General features: G+C 36.3%; 1 protein-coding gene across 1 annotated transcript in view; it reads right to left on the reverse strand.

The window, feature by feature from the left end:
• The window catches only part of LPCAT2 (lysophosphatidylcholine acyltransferase 2), an 86,013-nt gene extending 65,118 nt beyond the window's left edge, over positions 1-20,895 (reverse strand). The window contains exons 1-3 of the mRNA XM_017874619.1: positions 19,339-20,895; positions 3,355-3,494; positions 99-316 (exon numbers count right to left, since the gene is read on the reverse strand). Of these exons, the coding sequence (XP_017730108.1) occupies positions 99-316; positions 3,355-3,494; positions 19,339-19,509 (529 nt within the window). The 5' untranslated portion in view covers positions 19,510-20,895. The remainder of the gene's footprint in view (positions 1-98; positions 317-3,354; positions 3,495-19,338) is intronic.
• Between the last annotated feature and the right edge of the window lie 1,186 nt (positions 20,896-22,081).

Raw genomic sequence — 22,081 nt, forward strand, 5'->3', positions numbered from 1 at the left:
AAACTTTTTAAAAGTTTATCAATAAACTATATATGATTATTTTAATTTAAAGCATAAGCATGAAAATATTTTGTCTACGTTACCTTACAAGTACTTACTGCCAATCAGAGGCACTTGTGCATTCTCATTTCGAGATACCATAGAAGGTAACCCAGCTACAACACAGGCAATTCCATCAAAGAATGTTGAATGAGGGGCAGCAACAAAAACCGGTGCTTCCAAAGGACTTGCAATCTTTCCTTTTACAGAAACTATAAATCCCATTGAAAAGAACATAGCACGACCCAGAAATTTCAAAGCTGTTTGAGTAATTTTCCTTTGAAAATATAGAAAAGACATAATTAGCTTTGTTAACTAAAGCTAGCAGCAAGGTTTTACTCTATAATACAATAAGAAAACCAAAATACGTCAGAGTATTTCATATGAAAATATGAGCTGAGGAGAATAATAGCTAACACTTACATGGAGCTCTTTCTGCCAGGTGCTAGGCACTATTCTAAATGCTTTACATACAGATTAATCTCTTTAATCCTCAGCCTAATCTTTTGAAGTATTTTGAAATTATTACTCCCATTTTATAGATGAGAAAACTGAGGCACAGAGAAGTAATTTGCCCAAGGATATGTGTGGCTAAGAAACAGCTCCATCATTCTGAGACTATAAAGTGTTAAAAATGAATTTTCAACACACATCCCCTACTGAGATATTCAAATCAGTACTGTCCTTCAAAGTGGTTATCTTGGGAATCCACATTTGTGTAATGAAGATGCTACTATCTCCTAAAACATTTTTGGAACTCTCACACTGAAACTGTTCTCAGAATTATTTTAGGAATTTTTTAAAAAAAGACTTGTAATCCGTATTGTTACAGTTTTTAGATATCATCAACAATCATCAGAAGTGAGTTCATCATCTCACTTCCCTGGAAAAGAGATGCACTTAAGCAATTCCAGAAACTACTTTTTTAAAAAAACCTTTAAAAAAGATTCTGCCATTATAGATTAGTTAATTTATCAAACTGTGTCAGGAACTATGCCAGACACACAAGACAAGTAAGATCCAGTTGAGCAGGGAAACAAAAATGTATTCCTAGAAGTGCAAACACAGGAGGGATATCTCGGTATGTGAATAAGCACATAGCTTTTCATAAAAAATAAAATATGTACATCATCCAGGAGGTATCTAATGAGAGTTTTCTTTTTTTTTTTTTTTTTTGAGATGGAGTTTTTCTCTGGTGCCCAGGCTGGAGTGCAGTGGCACAATCTTGGTTCACTGCAACCTCTGCCTCCCAGGTACAAGTGATTCTCCTGCCTCAGCCTCTCGAGTAGCTGGGATTACAGGTGCCCACCACCAGGCCTAATTTTTGTATTTTTAGTAGAGATAGGGTTTTACCACCTGGTCAGGCTGGTCTTGAACTCCTGACCTCAAATGATCTGCCTGCTTCAGCTCTTTTTTTTTTCTTTTTTTCTTTTTTTTGAGACGAGTCTTGCTCTGTCGCCCAGGCTGGAGTGCAGTGGCGCGATCTCGGCTCACTGCAAGCTCCGCCTCCCGGGTTCACGCTATTCTCCTGCCTCGGCCTCCGGAGTAGCTGGGACTACAGGCGCCCGCCACCACGCCCGGCTAATTTTTTTGTATTTTTAGTAGAGACGGGGTTTCATCGTGTTAGCCAGGATGGTCTCAATCTCCTGACCTCGTGATCCACCCACCTCGGCCTCCCAAAGTGCTGGGATTACAGGCGTGAGCCACCGCGCCCGGCCTTCAGCTTTTAAAAATAGGATTCTCGTCTAATTCTCTCCACATTTTTGTAATAATATAGTGAGGAGCTATTAGCAACTAGCTCCAAAGAAGTTTCTGTGACTTTTATTTCACAAGAACGAGATAAAGAAGACCACAATACTTTTCCAAAGGGCACAGAAACTGTACCTCCCTTTCTTCTCCTTTAGTTTAGAGATGAGATTTCTGCTAATGTAATGAGACGAAGTATATTCCTTTATCAAATTTTCACACCTCTTATTTTTTATCCATAGTGATGTAGCTTCTGATAACTATATTTATCCCATATTCTGGGCCATTAAACACTCCTATTTAACATATTTAAAGAATGGCTCTAAGTCTGGTCCCACATAATAACTTCGACATTACCTGTTTAAGAGGAGAAAGAGATACTGCTTTAATTGACAAAAGTAAAACTTTCTTTTCTAACATTTATTATATCTATTGTCTGGATTACTTAGACTATTCCTTCTATCATCCTACGTTTTCATAAGCCACTGACAATAAAAACCAAAGAGGGAATCTGAAAAGAATTGGTGAGTCGTAAAAACATCCCTTGAAGCATTGTTTTATACTACACAACCTTGAGTTATAAAACAAAGGAGTATGATTTGCAAGAACAGATTTCTCTGGGGCATTGCCAGCATTGAATCCATTTCCACTTTGATAGTGACATTTGTTCACTGGAACATGAACTGAACAGCAAACTACATATTTCTTTAAAAGTTTCTAGAACAGTCTTTCTCAAAATTTTTGGAGAATGCATTCACATTTGAGATTTAAATACAAAAATATTCTTGCGTATAAAAATTGGGCAACAATTTCCAAGAGTTTGACAATGCCCTAAAACCCATGTACAGATTTGGAATTCACATGGAATCCGTGGAGTCCACGTAAGAGGCTGCACTTTTAAGGCATACAGATCACAACAATTTGGTTCTGTTCAGTAAGAATAAACTTTTACCTGTAGCTTTGTTAACTCATGATCAGTTTCTCCTCTATTACCATCTTAATTAGATAATGCCTGAAAAGTAGTTCCATTCTGCCTCATCCTAATGTTTAAAATAACTAGACTATATTGGTTAATAATTATTATTAATAATTGTTATAACAGAAATTACTACTAAAGTAATTAATAAAAATAATATAACTAATCCACTTATGCCACTGCAGAAAGCTGTAGAGGGAGAAAAGCAAATGTGAAAACTGAGGAAGAACAGAAGAGAGCAAGGTATTTTGTAGCTTCAGTGGTTTCAAGTACAGTAGTTGGGTATCTTTCTGAACTAGGGATGTATCGCATTTGGCAATAACTCAGAAAACAAAATATTTTAACATTAGGAAATTACAACTTTTAGGAGATTATCATAATGTAGTTGGCATTTGGGCAGTAATTTCTACATATTTCATATGAAAAATAAAAATAAATTATTTATTATTGAGTAGGCAGATAAAACTGTAAAATTTATTACTGAGTAGGCAGATAAAATCACTGACTAAACTATGATGAACTCTTTTTACATTGATTTAATATATCTTAATTTAATATTATGTCCTAATATTTTGGACAAAATCATTTCTTACCTCCTCCAACCAGTTACTGGGTGGGTCGGCTTTTCGGGACAGCATACTGTTGAAATTGCAGCAAATGGCCATGCAAGTAATAAAATTAAAGCAACCAATAAGACACGAATTGGAAGCAGGATAATCCCAATAAGGAAAATCTGAAAGTCAAAGTTGGTAAAAATAAATGAATGGACATTATTTTAATTCATTGCTATCAAACAGAAACATGTAACAGGAGACTTTTATGGTGTTCATACATTTAGTCAAGGATGAATTGACTACTACCCTGTACCAGACAAGGATTTAAGCACAAAGAAAAAAACAAATTATATCTGACTTCACAAAGCCTACTGTGTAGCAAGAGAAACACTAAAGAAAACCATAAGACAAATGATCTGCATACCCATGAAAGCGAATAGAGAATGTTGGGGGAACAAAGAAAAGGTGTATTTGATTTAGCAGCCAGGGAAAGCTTCCTCCTGGAGGAGTTGTAGCCTGAACAATCTTGCAATAAGTAGGAGCTAGCAAGGTAAGAAGGAGAAATTGCTTTTTGAGAGCTTTAGGTAGAAGAGTGAAGGCATCAGAGTGTGAAGAAGTAAGTACATTGTTTTATATACCTGCCAGAACTTTATAACTAATAACAATAAGGAGATAGATGCGAAAATAAAAAATTAAGAAGAAATGAAAAGTAAATAAATAAGAATAGCAAATAATACATGAATGCTTACTATGTAATATACCAACCATTCTAAGCACTTGGCATGTAGTAACTTATTTAGTTTTTACAACCTTAAGTTTCAAATTTTACACACCAGAAAGGAGTAACACAGAGGAAATTAAATTGCTTAAGATCACAAGTGGTAGAACCAGGATTTGAACTTAGTTTGGTTATAAAGTTTGTGCTCTTAATTCTTTTATTGTACTGCTGTTTGAGTAAAATAGATTGTGCTTATGTATGACACATTGTCTTTTTCTCTATAAGCTAATTATATTACTCAAACAGTAGCCTTCTTTTTCTGTCTCTACTGGCTCTTACATGATTCTGAGCACCATCAAATAATTTAGAAAAAAAATGCCAAAATATTCTAATTATCTGATCTTTAGAATATTAAACAGTAACACAACAAAATGTACAGATCTAAAGTATACAATTCAGTGAGCTTTGATAAATATATACTCATGTAACCACCACCACAATTAAGACACAAAACATATTTACCACTCCCAGTAAGTCACCTTGTGCCTCTTCTAGTCAAACCCATATTCTTAGGCAACAAATGCTAGATTTCTATCACCATAATTTAGTTTTATCTGTTCTTAAATGTCACATAAATGGAATCATACTTTATGCATTCTTCCACTTAATACTTTTTATTCTACTATGTTGTTTCATACATCAGTAATTCATTCTTTTTAATTGCAGAGTATTATTCTACTATGTGACCATATGACAATTTGCTTATTGATTATCCTACTGATTTACATTTGAGCTGTTTCCAATTGTGGGCTATTATGAATAAAGCCACTATGAATATTCTTGTACAAGCCTTTATGTGAATATGTTTCCATTTCTCTTAAGTAAATACCTAGGAGTGAAAATGCTGGCTCATAGATGTTATTTAACTTTATAGCAAACCACCAGTTTTCCAAAGTTGTGTCATTTAAAAGTATCAGTGGAAATGTGTGAGAATTTTCAGCTGCTGTACATCCTTGCCAGCATTTGGTGTTGGCAGACTTTTAAAAAGCTTTATTAAGGTATAATGTACAAAAAAGAAAAACCATCTATTCTAAGCTTACAGATTACGAGTTTTTCAAATGCATACCCCTATGCAATGACCACCACAATCAAGATATTACATCATCCCAAAAAGTTTTCTTTTGCCCTTTGCAATTAATACACCCTCCCCAAACCTAAGCAACCACTGATAGGCTTCTTTCACTGTAGTTTTACCTGCTGTAGATGTTCATATAAATAAAATCACATAGCATTTATTTACCCTTTTATATCTGGCTTGATCACTTCATATTTCTGAAAGTCAACCATATTGTCATATATATCAGTATTTACTCTTTTTAATTGGAGAGTACTATTCCATTGTATGAATATATTACAATCTATTTATTTACTTGTTCATGGACATTTGGCCTATTATAAGTTCTCAGCTATTATAGCTCATATGAACATTAATGTTCAAATCTTTGTGTGACCATACATTTTCATTTCACTGAAAATAAAATTATTGGGACATAGGGCATGTTTAACTTTATATAATACTATAAAACCATTTTCCAAAGTGACTTCACCAGTTTATATCCCCAGCAAGGTATGAGAGTTCCTGTTGCTCCACATCCTCACCAACATAATGGTATGGTCAGTTTTTTTATTTTTAATGTTAGCCATTAAAGTGGGTATAAAAGAATATCTCATGTGGCTTTAATCCGCATTTCCTTGATGAACAATAATGCTGAATACATTTTTCATATACTTATTGGTCATTCCTTTAACTTCTAATATTAGTGTCTGTTCAAGTCTTTGGCCCATTTTTACTGGTTTGCTAGTCTTTTCCTTATCAATTTGTAAGAGTTCTTTATATAAATGTATACAAGCCCTTTGTCAATATATGCATTAAAAATATTTTTTTCCTCATTCTGTGACTTGCTTTCTCATTTTCTTAGTGGTATCTTTTGATTAAAGCAATTTTAATTATGATGAAGTTTAATTTATCAATTTTTATTTTATGTTTAATTCTTTTCTGTGTCCTTCTGAAAAAATCTTTACCTCAAGTTCCTGAAGATACTCTATATTTTTTTCTTCTAGAAGCTGTATGATTTTCACTTTTACATTTCAATCTATGGTCAATCTTAAATGACTTTTTTTGTGTGGTATGCAGTGTGGATTAAGGTTCATTTCTAACCATAAATTTATCCAGTTGTTGCAGCACCAAAAGACTTGACATTCCTCAATGAATATTCTTGGCAACTTTGCAAAAAAGTAATTGAATATTAATGTATGGATTTTCTTTCTGTTGCATTGATCTGTTCATCATACTTCTGTCAATACTCTGCTACCTTATTTACTACAGTGTTGAAGTAAGTCTTGAGATCAAGTAGTGTGTGTCCGCCCATACATTCTGCTTCATCATTTTTCTGAAGGCATTTTAGATATACTCTGCATTTCCATATAAGTTTTAGAATTGTCAGTTTCTACACATACACAAAAGCCTGTTAGGATTTTTACTGAGATTTCAAAATGAATCTACAGAACAATTTGGAGAAAATTGTCATCCTAATAATATTGATTCTCCCAATTCATAAACATGGTATATCTCTCTATGTAAGTCTTCATTAATTTCTCACAGAAATATTTTGTAGTTTTCAGTGTAGTGGTCTTATATGGTTTTTCCTAAGTATTGAATGCCATTTTATTGCTGTTATAAATTAGATTACTTGATCTCATTTTGCAATTGTTTGCTCCTATAGTATATAAATGTAAAATTGACTTTTGATCTTTCATCCTATGACCTGGTCAAGTTCACTTACTGGTTTTCATAGTTACTTGTTCTGTTGATTCCTTAGGAAGTTCTTCATATACAGTCTATATCATTTGTGAATACGACAGTTATACTTTTTCCATTCTAATCCATATGTCTTTTATTTCCTTTCTTATCTTATCGCACTGGCTATGATCCCTAGCATAATGTTGAATAGAAGTGGTAAACAAGATATTTGTCTTATCCCAAACCTTTGAGGAAACAGATTCAATATTTTACCACTATGATATTAATTGTGGGTGTTTTGCAGATGCCCTGTACCTGATGGAGAGAGTTTCTCTTTATCTCTATCTTACTAAGAAAGTATTTTTATCACCAATGGTTATTGAATTTTGTCAGGTGAACTAATGAAATTTCTGCATCTATTGAGATGATCACAGGCATTTTATCATATGTTCTGCTTATATGGTGAATTACATTGAAATTGGAATTTTATGTTACATCAACCTTATATTCTTGATATAAGATAAACTTGGAAGTGATATACAGTATCATCCTTTCTATACAATGCCATATTTGACCTGTTAATATTTTGTTAAGAGTTCTATGGCTATGATCATGAGAAATATTGATCTATAATTTTCTTTTCTTATAATGTCTTTTTCAGATTTGATATCAAGGTAATGTTAGCCCCATAAAACTAGTTGGGTACTGTTCCACACTTCTCTACTTTCTGAAAGAGCTTGTGTGAGTGATTTTATTGTATTCTTAAAAGTCTGACAAAATTTACTAGTAAAATAATCTTGGTGAAATGTTTTCTTTAAATGTATATTTATGGATACAAAATAAATTCAAATTCCTTCATAAAGGGCTATTCATATTTTCTAGTCCTTGTGTCTATTTTTGATACACTGATTTTTGTCCATTTCATGTATGTTTCAAATTTACTGGCATAAAGTTGTTAATAATGTTCCCTTATTAGTCATTTAACCTATAATGATACATGCTGTTTCATTCTTGATACTGGTAATTTGTATTTTCTTTCTTGTTTTCTTATCAGTCTTGGTAAGGATTTATCAATTTCATTAATCTATTCTATTAATCTATTAGACAAATGTTTGATTTTAATTTTCTATGTAGTTTTTTATTTCACTGATTATTGCTCTTATCTTTATTATTTCCTTTCTTTGACTTACTTTGTGTTTAATTTGTTCTTCCAGCTTCTGAAGGTAAAAACTTAAATCATTAATTTTAAACCTTTCTTCTTTTCTATGTATTTAAATGTATCGGTTTACTGGCAAGCACTGCTTTAACTGCATCCTACAATTTTGATACGTTGCATTTTGTTCACATTTAGTTTAAAACATTTCATAATTTCACTCGTAATATATTTTTGACCCAAGGACTATTTTAAAGTATATAGCTTGATTTCTAAATATGTGGATTTTTATCAGATATATTTGTTATTGATTTCTAACATAATTTATTGTGTTCAGAGAACATGCTCTGTAATATTTCAAACTTTTGATGTTTATTGAGATTTTTTATGACCCAGCCTTTGGTCTATGTTGGTAAGCATTAAATGTGTACTTGAAATTATATTCTGGTACTTTTGGAGGTAGTGTTCCACAAATGTCAATTCAGTAGGAGTGGTTACCAATGTTCAAATTTTCTATATTATTAATCTTTGGTTTGATTGTTCTGTCAATTACCAAGAAAGGTGTGTTACCATCCTCAATTATGTTTTATTTATTTCTTTGCTTAGTTTTCTCAATTTTAGCTTCAAGTTTTCAAAGTTCTGATATTAGGTACATAAACATTAAGTGCTGCTAAGTTTTCCCACTGACCTTTTAAAGACATGTTCCTCCTTATATCTGATGTCATGACATGTCTTGAAGTCTACTTTATCTGATACTAATACAGTCACATCAGCTTCTTACACTTACACTATTTCCACATTATCTTTTCTTCCTTCTTATCTTTGTATTTACATTTATAGTGTATGTACTGTGGATTAATGTAGAGCTGGGTCTTATTCTTTTGTCCAGTCTGAAAATCTTTGCCTTTAAGTTAGGATGTTAATTAATGTATACTAAATGTAATTATTGATGTATTTGGGTATAAATCTACTGTTTTGCTATTTCTTTTCTATATATTCCATCAGTTCCCATCAGTTTCATGTTTCTGTTTCTCGTTTTCTGTTTTCTTCCTTGAGTTCATGAAATTTTTCTTTAGTGATTCATTTAAATTTCTTTAATGGCCCCTTAGCTATACCTTCTTGTACTTTTAGTCAGCAGTTGGTCTGAAGATTACAATGTGTGCTTAGCATAAGACGAAGTACTCAGAGTTAATACTGTACCACTTCACAGAAAGTGTAAGAAAAGTACAATTCCATCCCATCCACCACCCTTTCAGTATTGTTTTATGTTTTACCACTAAATATATGTAAGCCCAAGAAAACAATAATTTTTGTTTTAAATGGTTACATTTTCTAGCTCTTTGATGAAATTAATATAAAGAAAAAAGTTTTATATCATTCTTTCCATATTTACCATTTCCAGTGTTCTTCATTCTTTCCTGTATATTCAAGTCTCAATCTGGTGTTATTTTCCTCCAACCCAAAAAACTTTCTTTACCATTTCTTGAATGCAGGTCCGACAACAAATTCCCTCCATTCTTATTTGAAAATGTCTTCATTTTCTCTTCATTTCTGAATAATATTTTCATTAGATATAGAATTATGGGTGGATAGTTGGGTTGGGTTATCTTTTTATTGGTGAGTTCTAAAAGTTATTTATATGTTTTGAACACTCTACTCTTATCAAATGTATAATTTGCAAATATTTTCTCTCATTCAGTAAGTTATCTTTTCAATTTCATTGTAGTGTGCTTTGAAACACAAAGTGTTTTATTTTGATGAAGTCCTCTTTACCCATTCTTTCTTTGGTGGCTAGTACTTTTGTTGTACGTCTAGAAAACCACTGCCTAATTCAAGGTCATGAAGATTTACACTTACGTTTTCATCTAAGAGTTTTATGATTTTAACTCTTACATTTAGTAGTTTAATCTGCTTCGAGTTAATTTGTATATGCTATGAGGTAAGGACCTAACTTCCTTCTCTTGCACATGTCAATCCAATTGTCCCAGACCATTTGTTGCAAAAACTACTCTCTCCCCATTTTATCGTCTTGGCAATCCTGTGGAAAATCAGTGGCCACAGATGTATGAATTTACTTCTGTATTGTCAATTCTATTTCATTGATCTAGATGTCTGTCTTTTTACTGGTACAATACAGTCTTGATTACTGTAGCTTCACAGTACGTTTTGAAAATGAGAAATGTGAGTTCTCCAATTTTGTTTTATTTTTTCAAGATTCTTTTGGTTGTTTGTAGTCCCTTGCATTTCTGTACGAATTTTAAAATTAGCTCATCAATTTCTGCAAAAAATAAAGAAGCCAGCTGATATTTTGATAAGGGTTATACTAATCTGTAGATCAGTTTGGGGAGTGTCATTATCTTAACAATTTAAGTCTTCCAAATTTATGAACACAGGATGTCTTCCCATTTATTTAAGTAGTCTCTAATTTCTTTCAATGATATTTTGTAGTTTACAATGCAGAATTCTTCTGTTGCTAAAATATTTAACTCTTTTTGATGCCAACTTAAATTGAACTGTTTTAAATTTCATTTTAGATTGTTGCTTGTGAAAAAATATGTCATGATTTTTGTATATTGATCTTGTATCCTGCCACCTTGCTGAACTGATTTATTAGCTCCAAGTGTTTTTGTGCATTCCTTAGGATTTTCTATGTTTAAAAAACCATGCCATCTTGATGGTTTTACTTCTTCCTTTCCAATATAGATGTCTTTTCTTTTTCTTGCCTAATTGCCCTTCCTAGAACCTCCAGTACAATGCTGAACAGAAGTGATGAGAGTAGGTATCTTTGTCTTGTTCCTGATCTTAGAAGAAAACTTTTTGGTGTTTCACTATTAAGTATAACGTTAGCTATTTTTTCACAGATGCCCTTTATAAGGCTGAGGAAACTCCTTTCCACTCTTAGTTTATTGAGTGGTTTTTATCATGAAAGTGAGTCAAATCATTTTTCTATGTCTATTAAGATGTTCTTGTGCTCTTTATTCAATAAATATGGTGCTCATGTTAATTTTTCTATGTTGAACCAAAATTACATTTTTGGGATAAATACTACTTTGCCATGGTATAGTTCATTTTATTAGCTGATGGATTCAGTTTGCTAGCATTTTATTGTGGATTTTTGCATATATATTCACAATGGATATTGGTCTGTAGTTTTCTTTTATTGTAATGTCCTTTTTTGGTTTTGGTATCAGAGTAGGCCTGGCCTCACAGAATGAGTTGGGGGGTGCTCTGTCTTCTTTTATTTTTTGGAAGAGCTTGTGAAGGATTGGTGTTAATTCTTTGTTAACCCTTTGGTAGAATTCACCACTGAAGTCATCTGGTCCTCAACTTTTCTCTGTGGGATGTTTTTAAGAACTAGTTAATCTCTATATATTATAGGTCTATTTGATTTTTTATTTATTCTTCAATCAGTTTTGGTAAATTTTGTGTCTTTCTAGAAATTGGTCCACTTGAACTAAGTTATTTGTTAGCATGCATTTGTTCATGTAATTCCTTATAATCCTTTTTATTTTGGAAAGGTCAGTAATATTGGCCTCTCTTAATTTGAGTCTTCTTTCATTTTTTTTCTTGGTCAGTGCAGATAAATATTTGTCAATTTTTTTTCAGAGTACCAACTTTTGGAGTTGTTATTTTTCTCTATTGTTTTATTATTACTTTGGAATCATTGGTTATTTAGAAGTAATTTAATTTCAACATATTTGTGAATTTTTTATGTTATTGATTTCTAGTTTCAATCTACTGTGGTCAAAGAACATACTTTGTATTATTTTAACCACTTTATATTTATTGAGAATTGTTTTATTGTCTAACATACAGATCTACCTTGGCAAATGTTCCATGGGCACTAGAAGAATGTGTTTTCTGCTGTTGTTGAGTGTTCTACATACATATCTGCTAGATCTAGTCTGTTTATAGTGTTCTTCAAGTCTTCAATTTCCTGATTGATACTGTCTTATTGTTCTACCTTCTATCATTATTTGGTAATTGAAGTCTCTCATTATTGTTGAATTGTCTTTCACCTTTCAATTTTGTCACTTTTTCCTTTGTGTATTTCTGGACTCTGCTGCTTGATGCATATATGGTTATAATTATTACATCTTAATGAATCAATCCTCTTATCATTATGTCTTTCGTTAGCAACAATTTCTGTCTTGAAGTCTATTTTATCTGATAGTAATACAGCCATTCCACCTCTCTCTCTCGGCTACTGTTTGCATGGTATATCATTTTCCATCTTTTACTTCCAGCCTATTTGTGTATTTGAATCAAAAGTGTGTCTCTTGACCAGGCATGGTGGCTCACACCTATAATCCCAGCACTTTGGGAAGCCAAGGTGGAAAGATTGCTTGAGCCCATGAGTTCGAGACCAGTCTGGGCAACATAAGGAGATCCCAGCTCTATAAAAAATACAAAAACTTGTTGAGTGTGGTGGTGCATGCCTATAGTTGCAGCCACTCAGGAGGCTGAGATGGAAGTATCACTTGAGCCCAGGAGGTCAAGGCTACAGTGAGCTGTGATTACACCACTGCACTCTAGCCTGGGCGACAGAGTAAGGGCCTGCCTTTAAGCAAGTAAACGAATAAATGAATAAATAAAGTGTGTCTCTTTTAGGAAGCGCACAGTTATGTATTTTTATCAATTCTGTGAATCTTCATTTTAATTGGATTGTTTTATCAATTTATATTTAATGTAATTACTAATCAGGTAGGATTTATATATGACATTTTGCTATTTGTTTTCGATATGTCTTAGGTCTTTTTAAATTTCTCTATGTCTACACTGCTACCTTCTCCTGTGTTAAACATTTTCTAGTGTATCATTTTAATTCCCTCATTCTTTCTTTTGCTATATTTAAAAATGTATTTGCTTAGTGATTGTCCTAAGTGTTGCCATGTTAACTTATAATAATTATCTGGTTTGGATCAACAAACTTAATTTCAATAGTATACAAAAACTGTGATCCATTCCCTCCTTTCTCCTATTTGCTATTATTGTTATACAAATTATGTCCTTATACATTGTATGTCCATCAACACAGATTTATAATTATTGCTTTATGTAGATGTTTTTAAAGTTGGATAAGAGAAAAAAAGATTTACAAACAAAAAAAATTACATTTGTACTGTCCTTTACATCTACCCATGTAGTTACCTTTACCACTGCTGTTTATTTCTTCATGTGAATTTGAGTTACTGTCTAGTATCCTTTCATTTCAGCCTGAGGGACTCCCTTTATTATTTATCTTAGGGCATGTGTGCTAATGACAAATTCTCTCAGTTTTTGCTCATTTATAATTCATTTTAAGGATAGTTTTCTAGCTATACAATTCTTTATTGACAGTCTTCTTTCAGCACTTTGAATATATCATCCTGCTACTCCCTTCTGGTCTCTGTGGCTCTTGATGAGCAATCAGTCATTATCTTGTTGACGATTCTTTGTACATAATGTACATAATTTATCTGTAGATACAGGTATATTTGAGTTTATTCTTAGAGTTCCTTGAGCTCCTTGGGAATGTAGATTAGTGTTTTTAATCAAATTCATTGGGTTTTTGGCCATTATTTCTTCTAATATTCTTTCTGCATCTTTCTCTTTTCCTGGAACTCCCATTATGAATCTGTTGGTAAAGTTGATCCACAGGTCTCTGAGGTTCTGTTCATTTTTCTTCATCTTTTTTTCTTTATGTTCCTCAAACTAGATAATCTCTGTTGACCTGTTTTCAAGTTTGCTGATTCCTTTTTTGTTAGATATAGTCTGCTGTTGAGCCCCTCTAGTGAATACACACACACACACACACACACATACACACACACACGCATTGCATCTTTATTGATATTCTCCATTTGGTGATACCTTGCTCCATACTTTCTTTTAGCTCTTCACACATGGTTTCCTTTAGTTATTGGACCATATTTTAAGTATCTGATTTAAAGTCTTTGTATAGTAAGACTAAAGTCTGGGCTTCCTCAGGGAAAGTTTGTATTGACTGCTTTGTAAACTACTTATAAGCTATACTTTGTTTTTCTTTATACACCTTGCAATTTTTAAATTAAAACTAAACATCTTAAATAATATAGCAACTCTGGAAATGATTCTCATCCCTTTCCAGGGTTTGTTGTGGTTGCTGTTTGTTATTTGTTTGTTTAGTGTCTTTTATAAACTAATTTGTAAAGCTTGTATTCTTTGTCATTGTGGCTACTAAAGTTAAAGTCTCTGACCAGTTAGCTTAGTAATCAGCTAATGATTACAGATTTTCTTAAGCACCTGAAACCAATAAGTTTCCTGATGCTTGCAAAGGATCTCTTTGTACACATAGGGGCACATCATAAACAGTCAGGTGACAGATGACAACTCTGCCTTAGCCTTCACTTTCTGCTTGTACAGTCCCTCAAGGTTAGTCAGAGGTGAGAGCTTAGGGTATTTTTCGATATTTTCAGGACATTTGCATAGCCTTGAGCATCAATAAAGCCTTACTCAGGTGGACAGCCTTCTAGATTCCTAGGAATATGTCAAAGCTTTAAAAGTCCCCTATGATCATCTCATCCCTTAACTTTTCTTTTAAGGTTTTTGGCTGGCCTACTGTTTGCTCCAACTGTTACTGTCTCAGGCAGCTGTGATGTTAAGCAATTGCCTTTGATTTTTTTATTTTTACTTTTTAAGAAGCAGAGTCTCCCTATTTTTCCCAGGCTGGCCTTGAACTTGTGGGCTCAAGCAATCCTCTCACATAAACCTCCTGAATAGCTGGAACTACAGGTGTGCACCACTGCATTCGCTTTCCTCTGATTGTTTTTAACAAACACCCTTGAGAAAAGGCTATTTGCACTGTGTAAGCACCAAGACAAATCAAATAACGACAGTCTCGCAAATGAGGACTTCCAGGCAGCCACCAGACTGGCCAATAATGACAGTTCCTTGGGAATGGGGCTTTGAAAATGCTCTAACACTATTTTTCCCCCTCTAGTGGCTGACAGGTTGCTGGTTTTCATTATGACTGTAGGATGTTGGTTTTTAAGGCTACTGCAGAGCTGAGGATGAGGGATAAGAATAAAATTAAACTGTAACAAAGCCTACTATTTTAACTAAGAGTCAGCACTCTTAAATAAATGCTCCATGGATTGTTGAAAGCCTTTGGTTAATTTTCAGAGCTAAGACAAAGTTGATTCTGATAATTTTTTTGTGTTTTCATTGCTTTATGGAGAAGATAATTTTCAGAGGCCTTTACTTCACCAGTTTTGCTGATGTCTCATCTCAGTTTTCTTCATTCTGCTTTTTAGACTGAATAATTTCTAGTGACCTATCTTTAAGTTCACTAATACTTTCTTCTACCATCTTCAATGTGTTATTGAGCCCATTCAGTGAATTTTTCATTTCAGATATAACAGTTTTCAGTTTTAAAATATCCATTTGGTTCTCTTTTACATTTTCTATTTATCTGCTAAGCTCCTTCCAACTTTTCATTCATTATGCCACTCTTTACTTTTAAGTCCTTGAGCATTTTTATAATAGCTACTTTAAAGTATTTTCTGCAAAGTCCTACATTTGATCATCTTAGGGTCTATTTTATTGCCTGATTTTCTTTTGATCATAGGTCACATTTTCCTATTTCTTTGAATGTCTAATATTGTTTTTATAGTATTTTGGCCATTTTGCGTGATATATTACAGATATTCTGGATTCTGTTATCCTTTTCTCAAGAATGTTGATTTCTGTCCTAGCAGGTAGGTAAAATTCTGGCTGATTGCATTCATCTTGTGAAGGCTTAGTTTTATACTTTTTAAGGGAAAATTTGTTTGAAGCTAGCCCTTAGACTTAGATTGAAGCCTTAGTCCTAGGGTATAGGACTTCTCCTATGGTATAACCTTTGTGAAGTTTCAGTGTAAAGCCTGAGATATTTGCCAAGGTCCTCTTAATTTAGTGGGATTCTAACTGTGCCTTCCCTATGGTGTCTATCAGTTGAAATGTCTGCTCAGTTTCTTCTTCCTTCCAGCTGTTACTTTCCTCCAGGGCCCTTGAAGGCTCCTTTGTAAATATAGAGTTCAGGAATTGATCAACGTTTTGAGATAATTTATATGCCAATTTAGGGGCTCCCTCATTTCTAGCTTCCTCCTTTCTGGGACTTCCTCCTTCAGTTTTTAGCCACTCTGATAGTCCTGAACTTTGTGCTCTGATATATCAGGCCAATAAGACTGAAGCTTTCTAACAATCCCTTCACATGGTGTCAAGTGACAACCTTCAGGGAAAAAAGGGTTGGGGTAATGTTACACAGTACAGAACTATTATTTCAAGCAACAAATCCCTCCAGTTTCTGTCTGATTTGTGTTGCTCTATAGTGCCTTCATGAAGTTTTTCCTATTTTGACTACAGTTTATAATTGTTATGCATGGAAAGGTTTGTCTACATTAAGCTACTCCACCATTCCTGAGACTAAAACTAGTCCTGTTAAATTATTTTTCACTTGAAAACTGACTTACAAATATAATGAAACTTTGTTACCAGTCTTATTTCCTATAAAACAGAATATGTTTTAAGATGAGTAGGAGTTTCAGAACTATAATATAGAAGGGATCTTGGATCCAGGAGATTTTTCTTGAAGCTCTGTGTACATGGTAAGCACACTATTTTTAGATAATGTTATATTTATTTGAATGGTGGTGCAATGAAGTATGGTGGTATACTGGGGAAGAGTACTGTGGAGAAAGATGAGATGACTCAAATTCCCAAGTCACTCTGGTAGGTCGCTGGCTGAGATTCTCTTTGAAGAGGTATCATTATTAAAAGACCAAGAAATAATCTTGACTGAAAGAAAGGACCATATGGCATAGACCCTGAAAAAAGAGCTGGAAAGAGGTTAAAGCGTATTAGCATAAGAGTCACTCATATCTACACTGAGCAACCCATATGGATTTTAACTGAACAAGTTGCGAAATATTAGGCAGCTTTTTTTTTCTGTGCCATCTTCAAGGTTTGCAACAAATAATAGTGCTTAATAGTAAATCAATTTTGAGTTAACTCATTGACAAATTAAGATAATTCCCCATCATATTCCCATTTGATAATATGTCATCTCCATTGGGTGGCCTTCTCTCAGTGTTATTCTCTGATTTTCCTTCATTACACTTACTAAAACATGAGATTATATATTTTTGTACTTGTTTAACTTTCTTACTGAAATGTGAGGACAACAGTCCTTAAGCAAGACATTGATCACCATTAAAGATTAAATTTAGCCTAAATTAATTATACTAAGCCATACTTAAATGAAAGTATGTCCATCTTTTAAACTGGATAATATGGACATTGTTTTTCTACCATGCCTATTCAAATCTTCCCTTTACCCAGACGACTCAAGCCATTGAAACCTCTTTGGTATCTCTGATCTATATAAATTTAAAAAGTATTTTTAATATCCAGACTTTGTTAAATCCCATTTAATCCAAGTAGTAAATTTTAAGTACAGTATATACTTTGTAGAAAATAAATAGGATAACTATCAATATTATCAATATTAAGATCAACAAACAGTAACAGATTATTTCACTTAATTTTAGCCCTCTTTTGAGTTATTAATATTCCAATGTAATAGACGAGAAAAGTGTAGTTCAGACAGGTTAAGTGACTTGGCCAAAGTCACACAACTGATAAATAACCAGGTCCTATAATTGACTAGCTATCATTCCATTATACTACAGCTCTCAGAGAGTTATTTGGAAGAGATCTTTAAACAGTAACAAACCAGGTGATGGAAAAACTTAATAATTTATTATAGGTGCAATATAAATATTTATCAACATTCCATTCTGATTCTTTCCAAAATATGAAGTCAAATAGATGGGCATATTTTCATTTAAGTATGATTTAACTAAATCAGACTCAATTTAATCTTGAACAATGGTCTATGTATTTACAAATGTTTCAGAATGTCAAGACACAAAAAGAATATCTGTTCATTTAAAGACATGAAGATCACATTTTTAAACGTTTAATTTCCTCACAAAGCGGTATTACTATATTCTTTATCTTCTTCCTCTCTCACATTCCTCTTCAACTAGACACCCATTTACCATTACTCAAGCCGCCACCTGTGTTGCTTAGCTCTGCACTTAACCTTCCCCCATTGCAGAAGACAACAGTGTTAGTGCATACAAGCTGACTGCAAATATTATACGACTTCAAATCCAAAGTCATGTGTGAGATGGACATGAAAACTTCAAAATTGCTCCCCCCGCCCCCCTGCAGAACACACAGGACAAATGCGGTTAGCAGGGCCTATCTTGTTCTCTAATCACTAATTTCAACAAAGAGGAAGTCCAAAGAGTGCAACTGCCAATGGTAAAAGGAACCCTTTACAAGAAAAAGGAAAGGAAAGGAAACTTTCTTTGTGAATAACAGTATAGCCATTTTTAACAATGGAAAACAGTCTGGGCTACTACTTCTCATGCTTCTACTTAGGAAACGTTTTTAGGTGAAGACTGATTCTGGACCAAAACTTCTTGAACACCCTAAGCTGACTCAGTTGTCCCTTTTCTTTGATTCTGACTTCCCACCTTCCATCATGCTCCTGCTCAGCTAAATCTTTCCAGCCTTACCTGTTCTAATCACAGACCTGGGCTTTCTGCCTTCTGCCTCACTCTTATCCATCCCATACTGAATTCTCTCTTTCCCAAGGCAAAAAAAAAAAAAAAGCTTCTTCAAATCTACTCTCCCGTGGTAGATCTGCCTCCCACTACACTCTAATAAACTCAAGCTGAAACTTCCATCACAGATTCAGATTTCTTCTCCCTTCTGGGGCATGGACTGTAGCCTGCGCCACCAGCCAGCTCTGTCTCTTCCTGTTTTGGATCCCCCTCTCAGACCCGCATCTTCCCTGCATCTTCTCTCCTCCTGTGCCCGCTCAGACCATCCTCTAAATGTCCTCAATTCTCAGACGCACATCTCTGCCCCTTTCAGACTCACGGTCCCTCAAAAGTCCTCTCCTCTCAGATCCACTGCTCTTTCTTCCTCTGATTCCTTTGCCTCCCAGACCCACACGCCCCTCAGAGCCACGCGCCCCTCGACCGCCCTCCCCTGTCAGACCTACACCGGTCACCTGGACCTGCCTCAGATCCTGGCTCCCCTCGGGCCACCTCCCTCCTCAGACCCACGTCCCCTTCAGGCCACCTCCCTCCTCAGACCCACGCCCGCCTCAGACCACCTCCCTCCCTCAGACCCACGCCCCCCTCGGCCGCCCTCCTCTCTCAGACCCACACCCCTTACCTGGACCCCCCCTCAGACCTAGGCCCCCCTCAGACGACCTCTCCCCTCAGACCCACATCCCCCTCAGACCATCTCCCCTGTCAGACCCACGCCCCTCACCTGGACCCGCCTCGCGGAGCCGATCTGCGTCTGCTGCACGAAGGGGTTAGGCACCGGCGGCGGGAAGAAGGACGCCTGACGGGGCACCATGGGCGGCCGCAGCCCTACGTTCCCCACGCCGGCAGCTGGCACCTTGGCCGCCACTGCCGCCGCCTGGGCGCACCGGCTCATGGTCGAGCCGGGCGTGGAACCCTGCCTAAGCGACCTACTCGGGCGCTGCAGCCAATACTGAGCCGAAGACCCACTAGAGACCCAGCCTACGGCGACGCTGGGGAGCCTCTGCGCAGGCGCTCAAGTTACCTAGAAGCCGGCTGCTGCCGCCCTGCCCCTTCGGCGCTGACACGCCCCAGGCTCTGGCCACACCCCCTCAGGCATCTGGCCCCACCCCCTTGGTAATATAGCCCGTCTCCTCGGAGGAATGCTTTTCCTTCAGAGCCAAGACCTTGAAGGGTACCCCAGGATCCCTAACACTCCACAGCGAGACACTAGACAGAGTTCCCTGCTTTAGCGTCAGGCGGACCTGGATTTTCAGTCCCTTTTACTGGGCCTGTGACCTTGGCCAAATCACTATCTCCATGAACCTCAGTTGCCTTCTGTAAAATGGAGATAAATGTATTCTCAGATAATCAGAACTTGGATCCAGTAATGCCATTGAGCAACCACTTCCCCTGGGCTGTTCCATTAAGTGAACTAATATTAATACACCCATGATTGCACTAGGAGTGGAATTTGTTTCACTCAAAATATAATGGACTGACAGGGGAGAGATGGTCCTCCAGAGGAAAACTGAGCTACTATTACTGGAAAAGGCAAAAATTACAGTTGCCCTCCTCGCTAGATGAGGAACCTGACCAGAAAAGGGAAATGTATTGGGTTGTGGCTCCATTTCACACTGAGGAAGTTCAAGCCTGTTTGGACCTATGTAGGTACTCGTGGGGGTGGGAGGGCAGGGGTTTGTCTCATTATCTGAGGACAGTTGATCAACCCTGAGTGGCTGAGAGTTAAAGGAAGGAGATGATAATCAACTCATCCCTACTGATCAACTCTGCTCACAGCAGGCAGGAAGGCCAGGATGAAAATCTGAGTCTGAGCCCTGGGGTTCTCCAAAGTTACCCTCTGAATCTCACAATCTTCCAGCCCGACCACATAGATGTGTGGCCTTGAGTCAGTCACTTAACCTGAGTTTGCTTCCTTGTCTAGGAATGAGAGATTTATTCTAACTCCATAGAACTGTAGCAAGGATTAAATAAAATAATGCATGGGTAGTGTTCATAGAGAAACACTGAAGAAATGGCATGTTTTAAGCATTATTATGCCACTGACTTTTCTCTCAATGTAACATTAATAACAGTGTATTACAGCCATGACAGAAGATTCCCCAGTCTAGGGGGTCTTCAAGTTGGGACTGGTAGACCCTTGAGACTCTTTAGACAGATACCTGCACAGAAAGATGTGTTTCCAACTGACAACAACCTAAGCCAGGCCAGGTGTCATGGCTCACGCCTGTAATCCTAGCACTTTGGGGGCTGAGGAGGATGGATCCCTTGAGCCCAGGAGTTTGAGAACAGCCTGGGCAACAAAGTGAGACCCCCTCTCCCACCGTGTCTCTAAAAAAAAGTAAAAAGTTAGCTAGCTGTGCTGTTGCATGCCTGCAGTCCCAGCTACTCAGAAAGCTGAGGTGGGAGGATTGCTTGAGCCCAGAAGACCGAAAGCTGAGGTGGGAGGATTGCTTGAGCCCAGAAGACCGAGTCTGAAGTGAGCTATGATCATGCCATTGCACTCCAGCCTGGGTGACAGAGCAAGACGCTGTCTCGTAAAAGAAAAAAAAAAAAAGAAGAAGAAGACGAAACAAAAAGAATCTGAGCCAGAAAGGGCAGGCCATGGGAGGATAAAAGATAGAAAAGATGGGGCCGGGAGCGGTGGCTTACGCCAGTAATCCTAGTACTTTGGGAGGCTGAGGTGGGTAGACTGCCTGAGCTCAGGAGTTTGAGACCAGCCTGGGCAACAGGGTGAAACCCCATCTCTACTAAAATACAAAAAAAAATTAGCCGGGTGTGGCAGCGTGCACCTGTAATCCCAGCTACTTGGGAGCCTGAGGCAGGAGAATCACTTGAACCTGGGAGGTGGAGGTTACAGTGAGCCGAGATTGCGCCATTGTACTCCAGTCTGGGCGACGGAGATCCTGACTCAAAAAAAGAAAAACAGAGAAACAATGACATCAGGTTCACTGAGGAGGTCACCTGTAGAGTTCACTCCTCACCCACCTTCCTCACCAGCCCCATCATAAGAGGCCAGAAGCAATATACTATCAATCAGACTATCGGAGCCAGAAAGGGCCTCAGAAAAACCCCAGGCCTTCCATTTCTGTTCAGCAGTAGCTCCAGAATTTCTATATAGATTAGGGGTGGGTAGACTGGTAGGGAAGGAGTAAGGAGCTTATCCATTAATACCAGTTGTGTTTAGAAGCAAGCACATTATTTCTCCCCTAGCTGTGTTTACCCAGCATGGTTGTGGGGGTGGGGGAGGGTAGCAAGAGTGGTTTTGAGGGTGGCAGAGGGTGGTGGAGATTCTGGTTTGAGGGCTAAAGCTCCTCTGCTAGGCTATCCTTTGGCCTTGTAGGTCCCTAATAGCTATGGGAGCCTGGAAAAATCACTTCTCTTGAGCTATCAGTCTCTTCATCAATAAGATTCAACTAATAATAGCCTCTTTCTATTTATGTGGTTGGAAAGGTTAAATTAAGTGA

The sequence above is a fragment of the Rhinopithecus bieti genome, unplaced genomic scaffold, assembly GCF_001698545.2.
Source record: "Rhinopithecus bieti isolate Rb0 unplaced genomic scaffold, ASM169854v2 scaffold_8911, whole genome shotgun sequence".
Classification (NCBI taxonomy): Eukaryota; Metazoa; Chordata; class Mammalia; order Primates; family Cercopithecidae; genus Rhinopithecus; species Rhinopithecus bieti.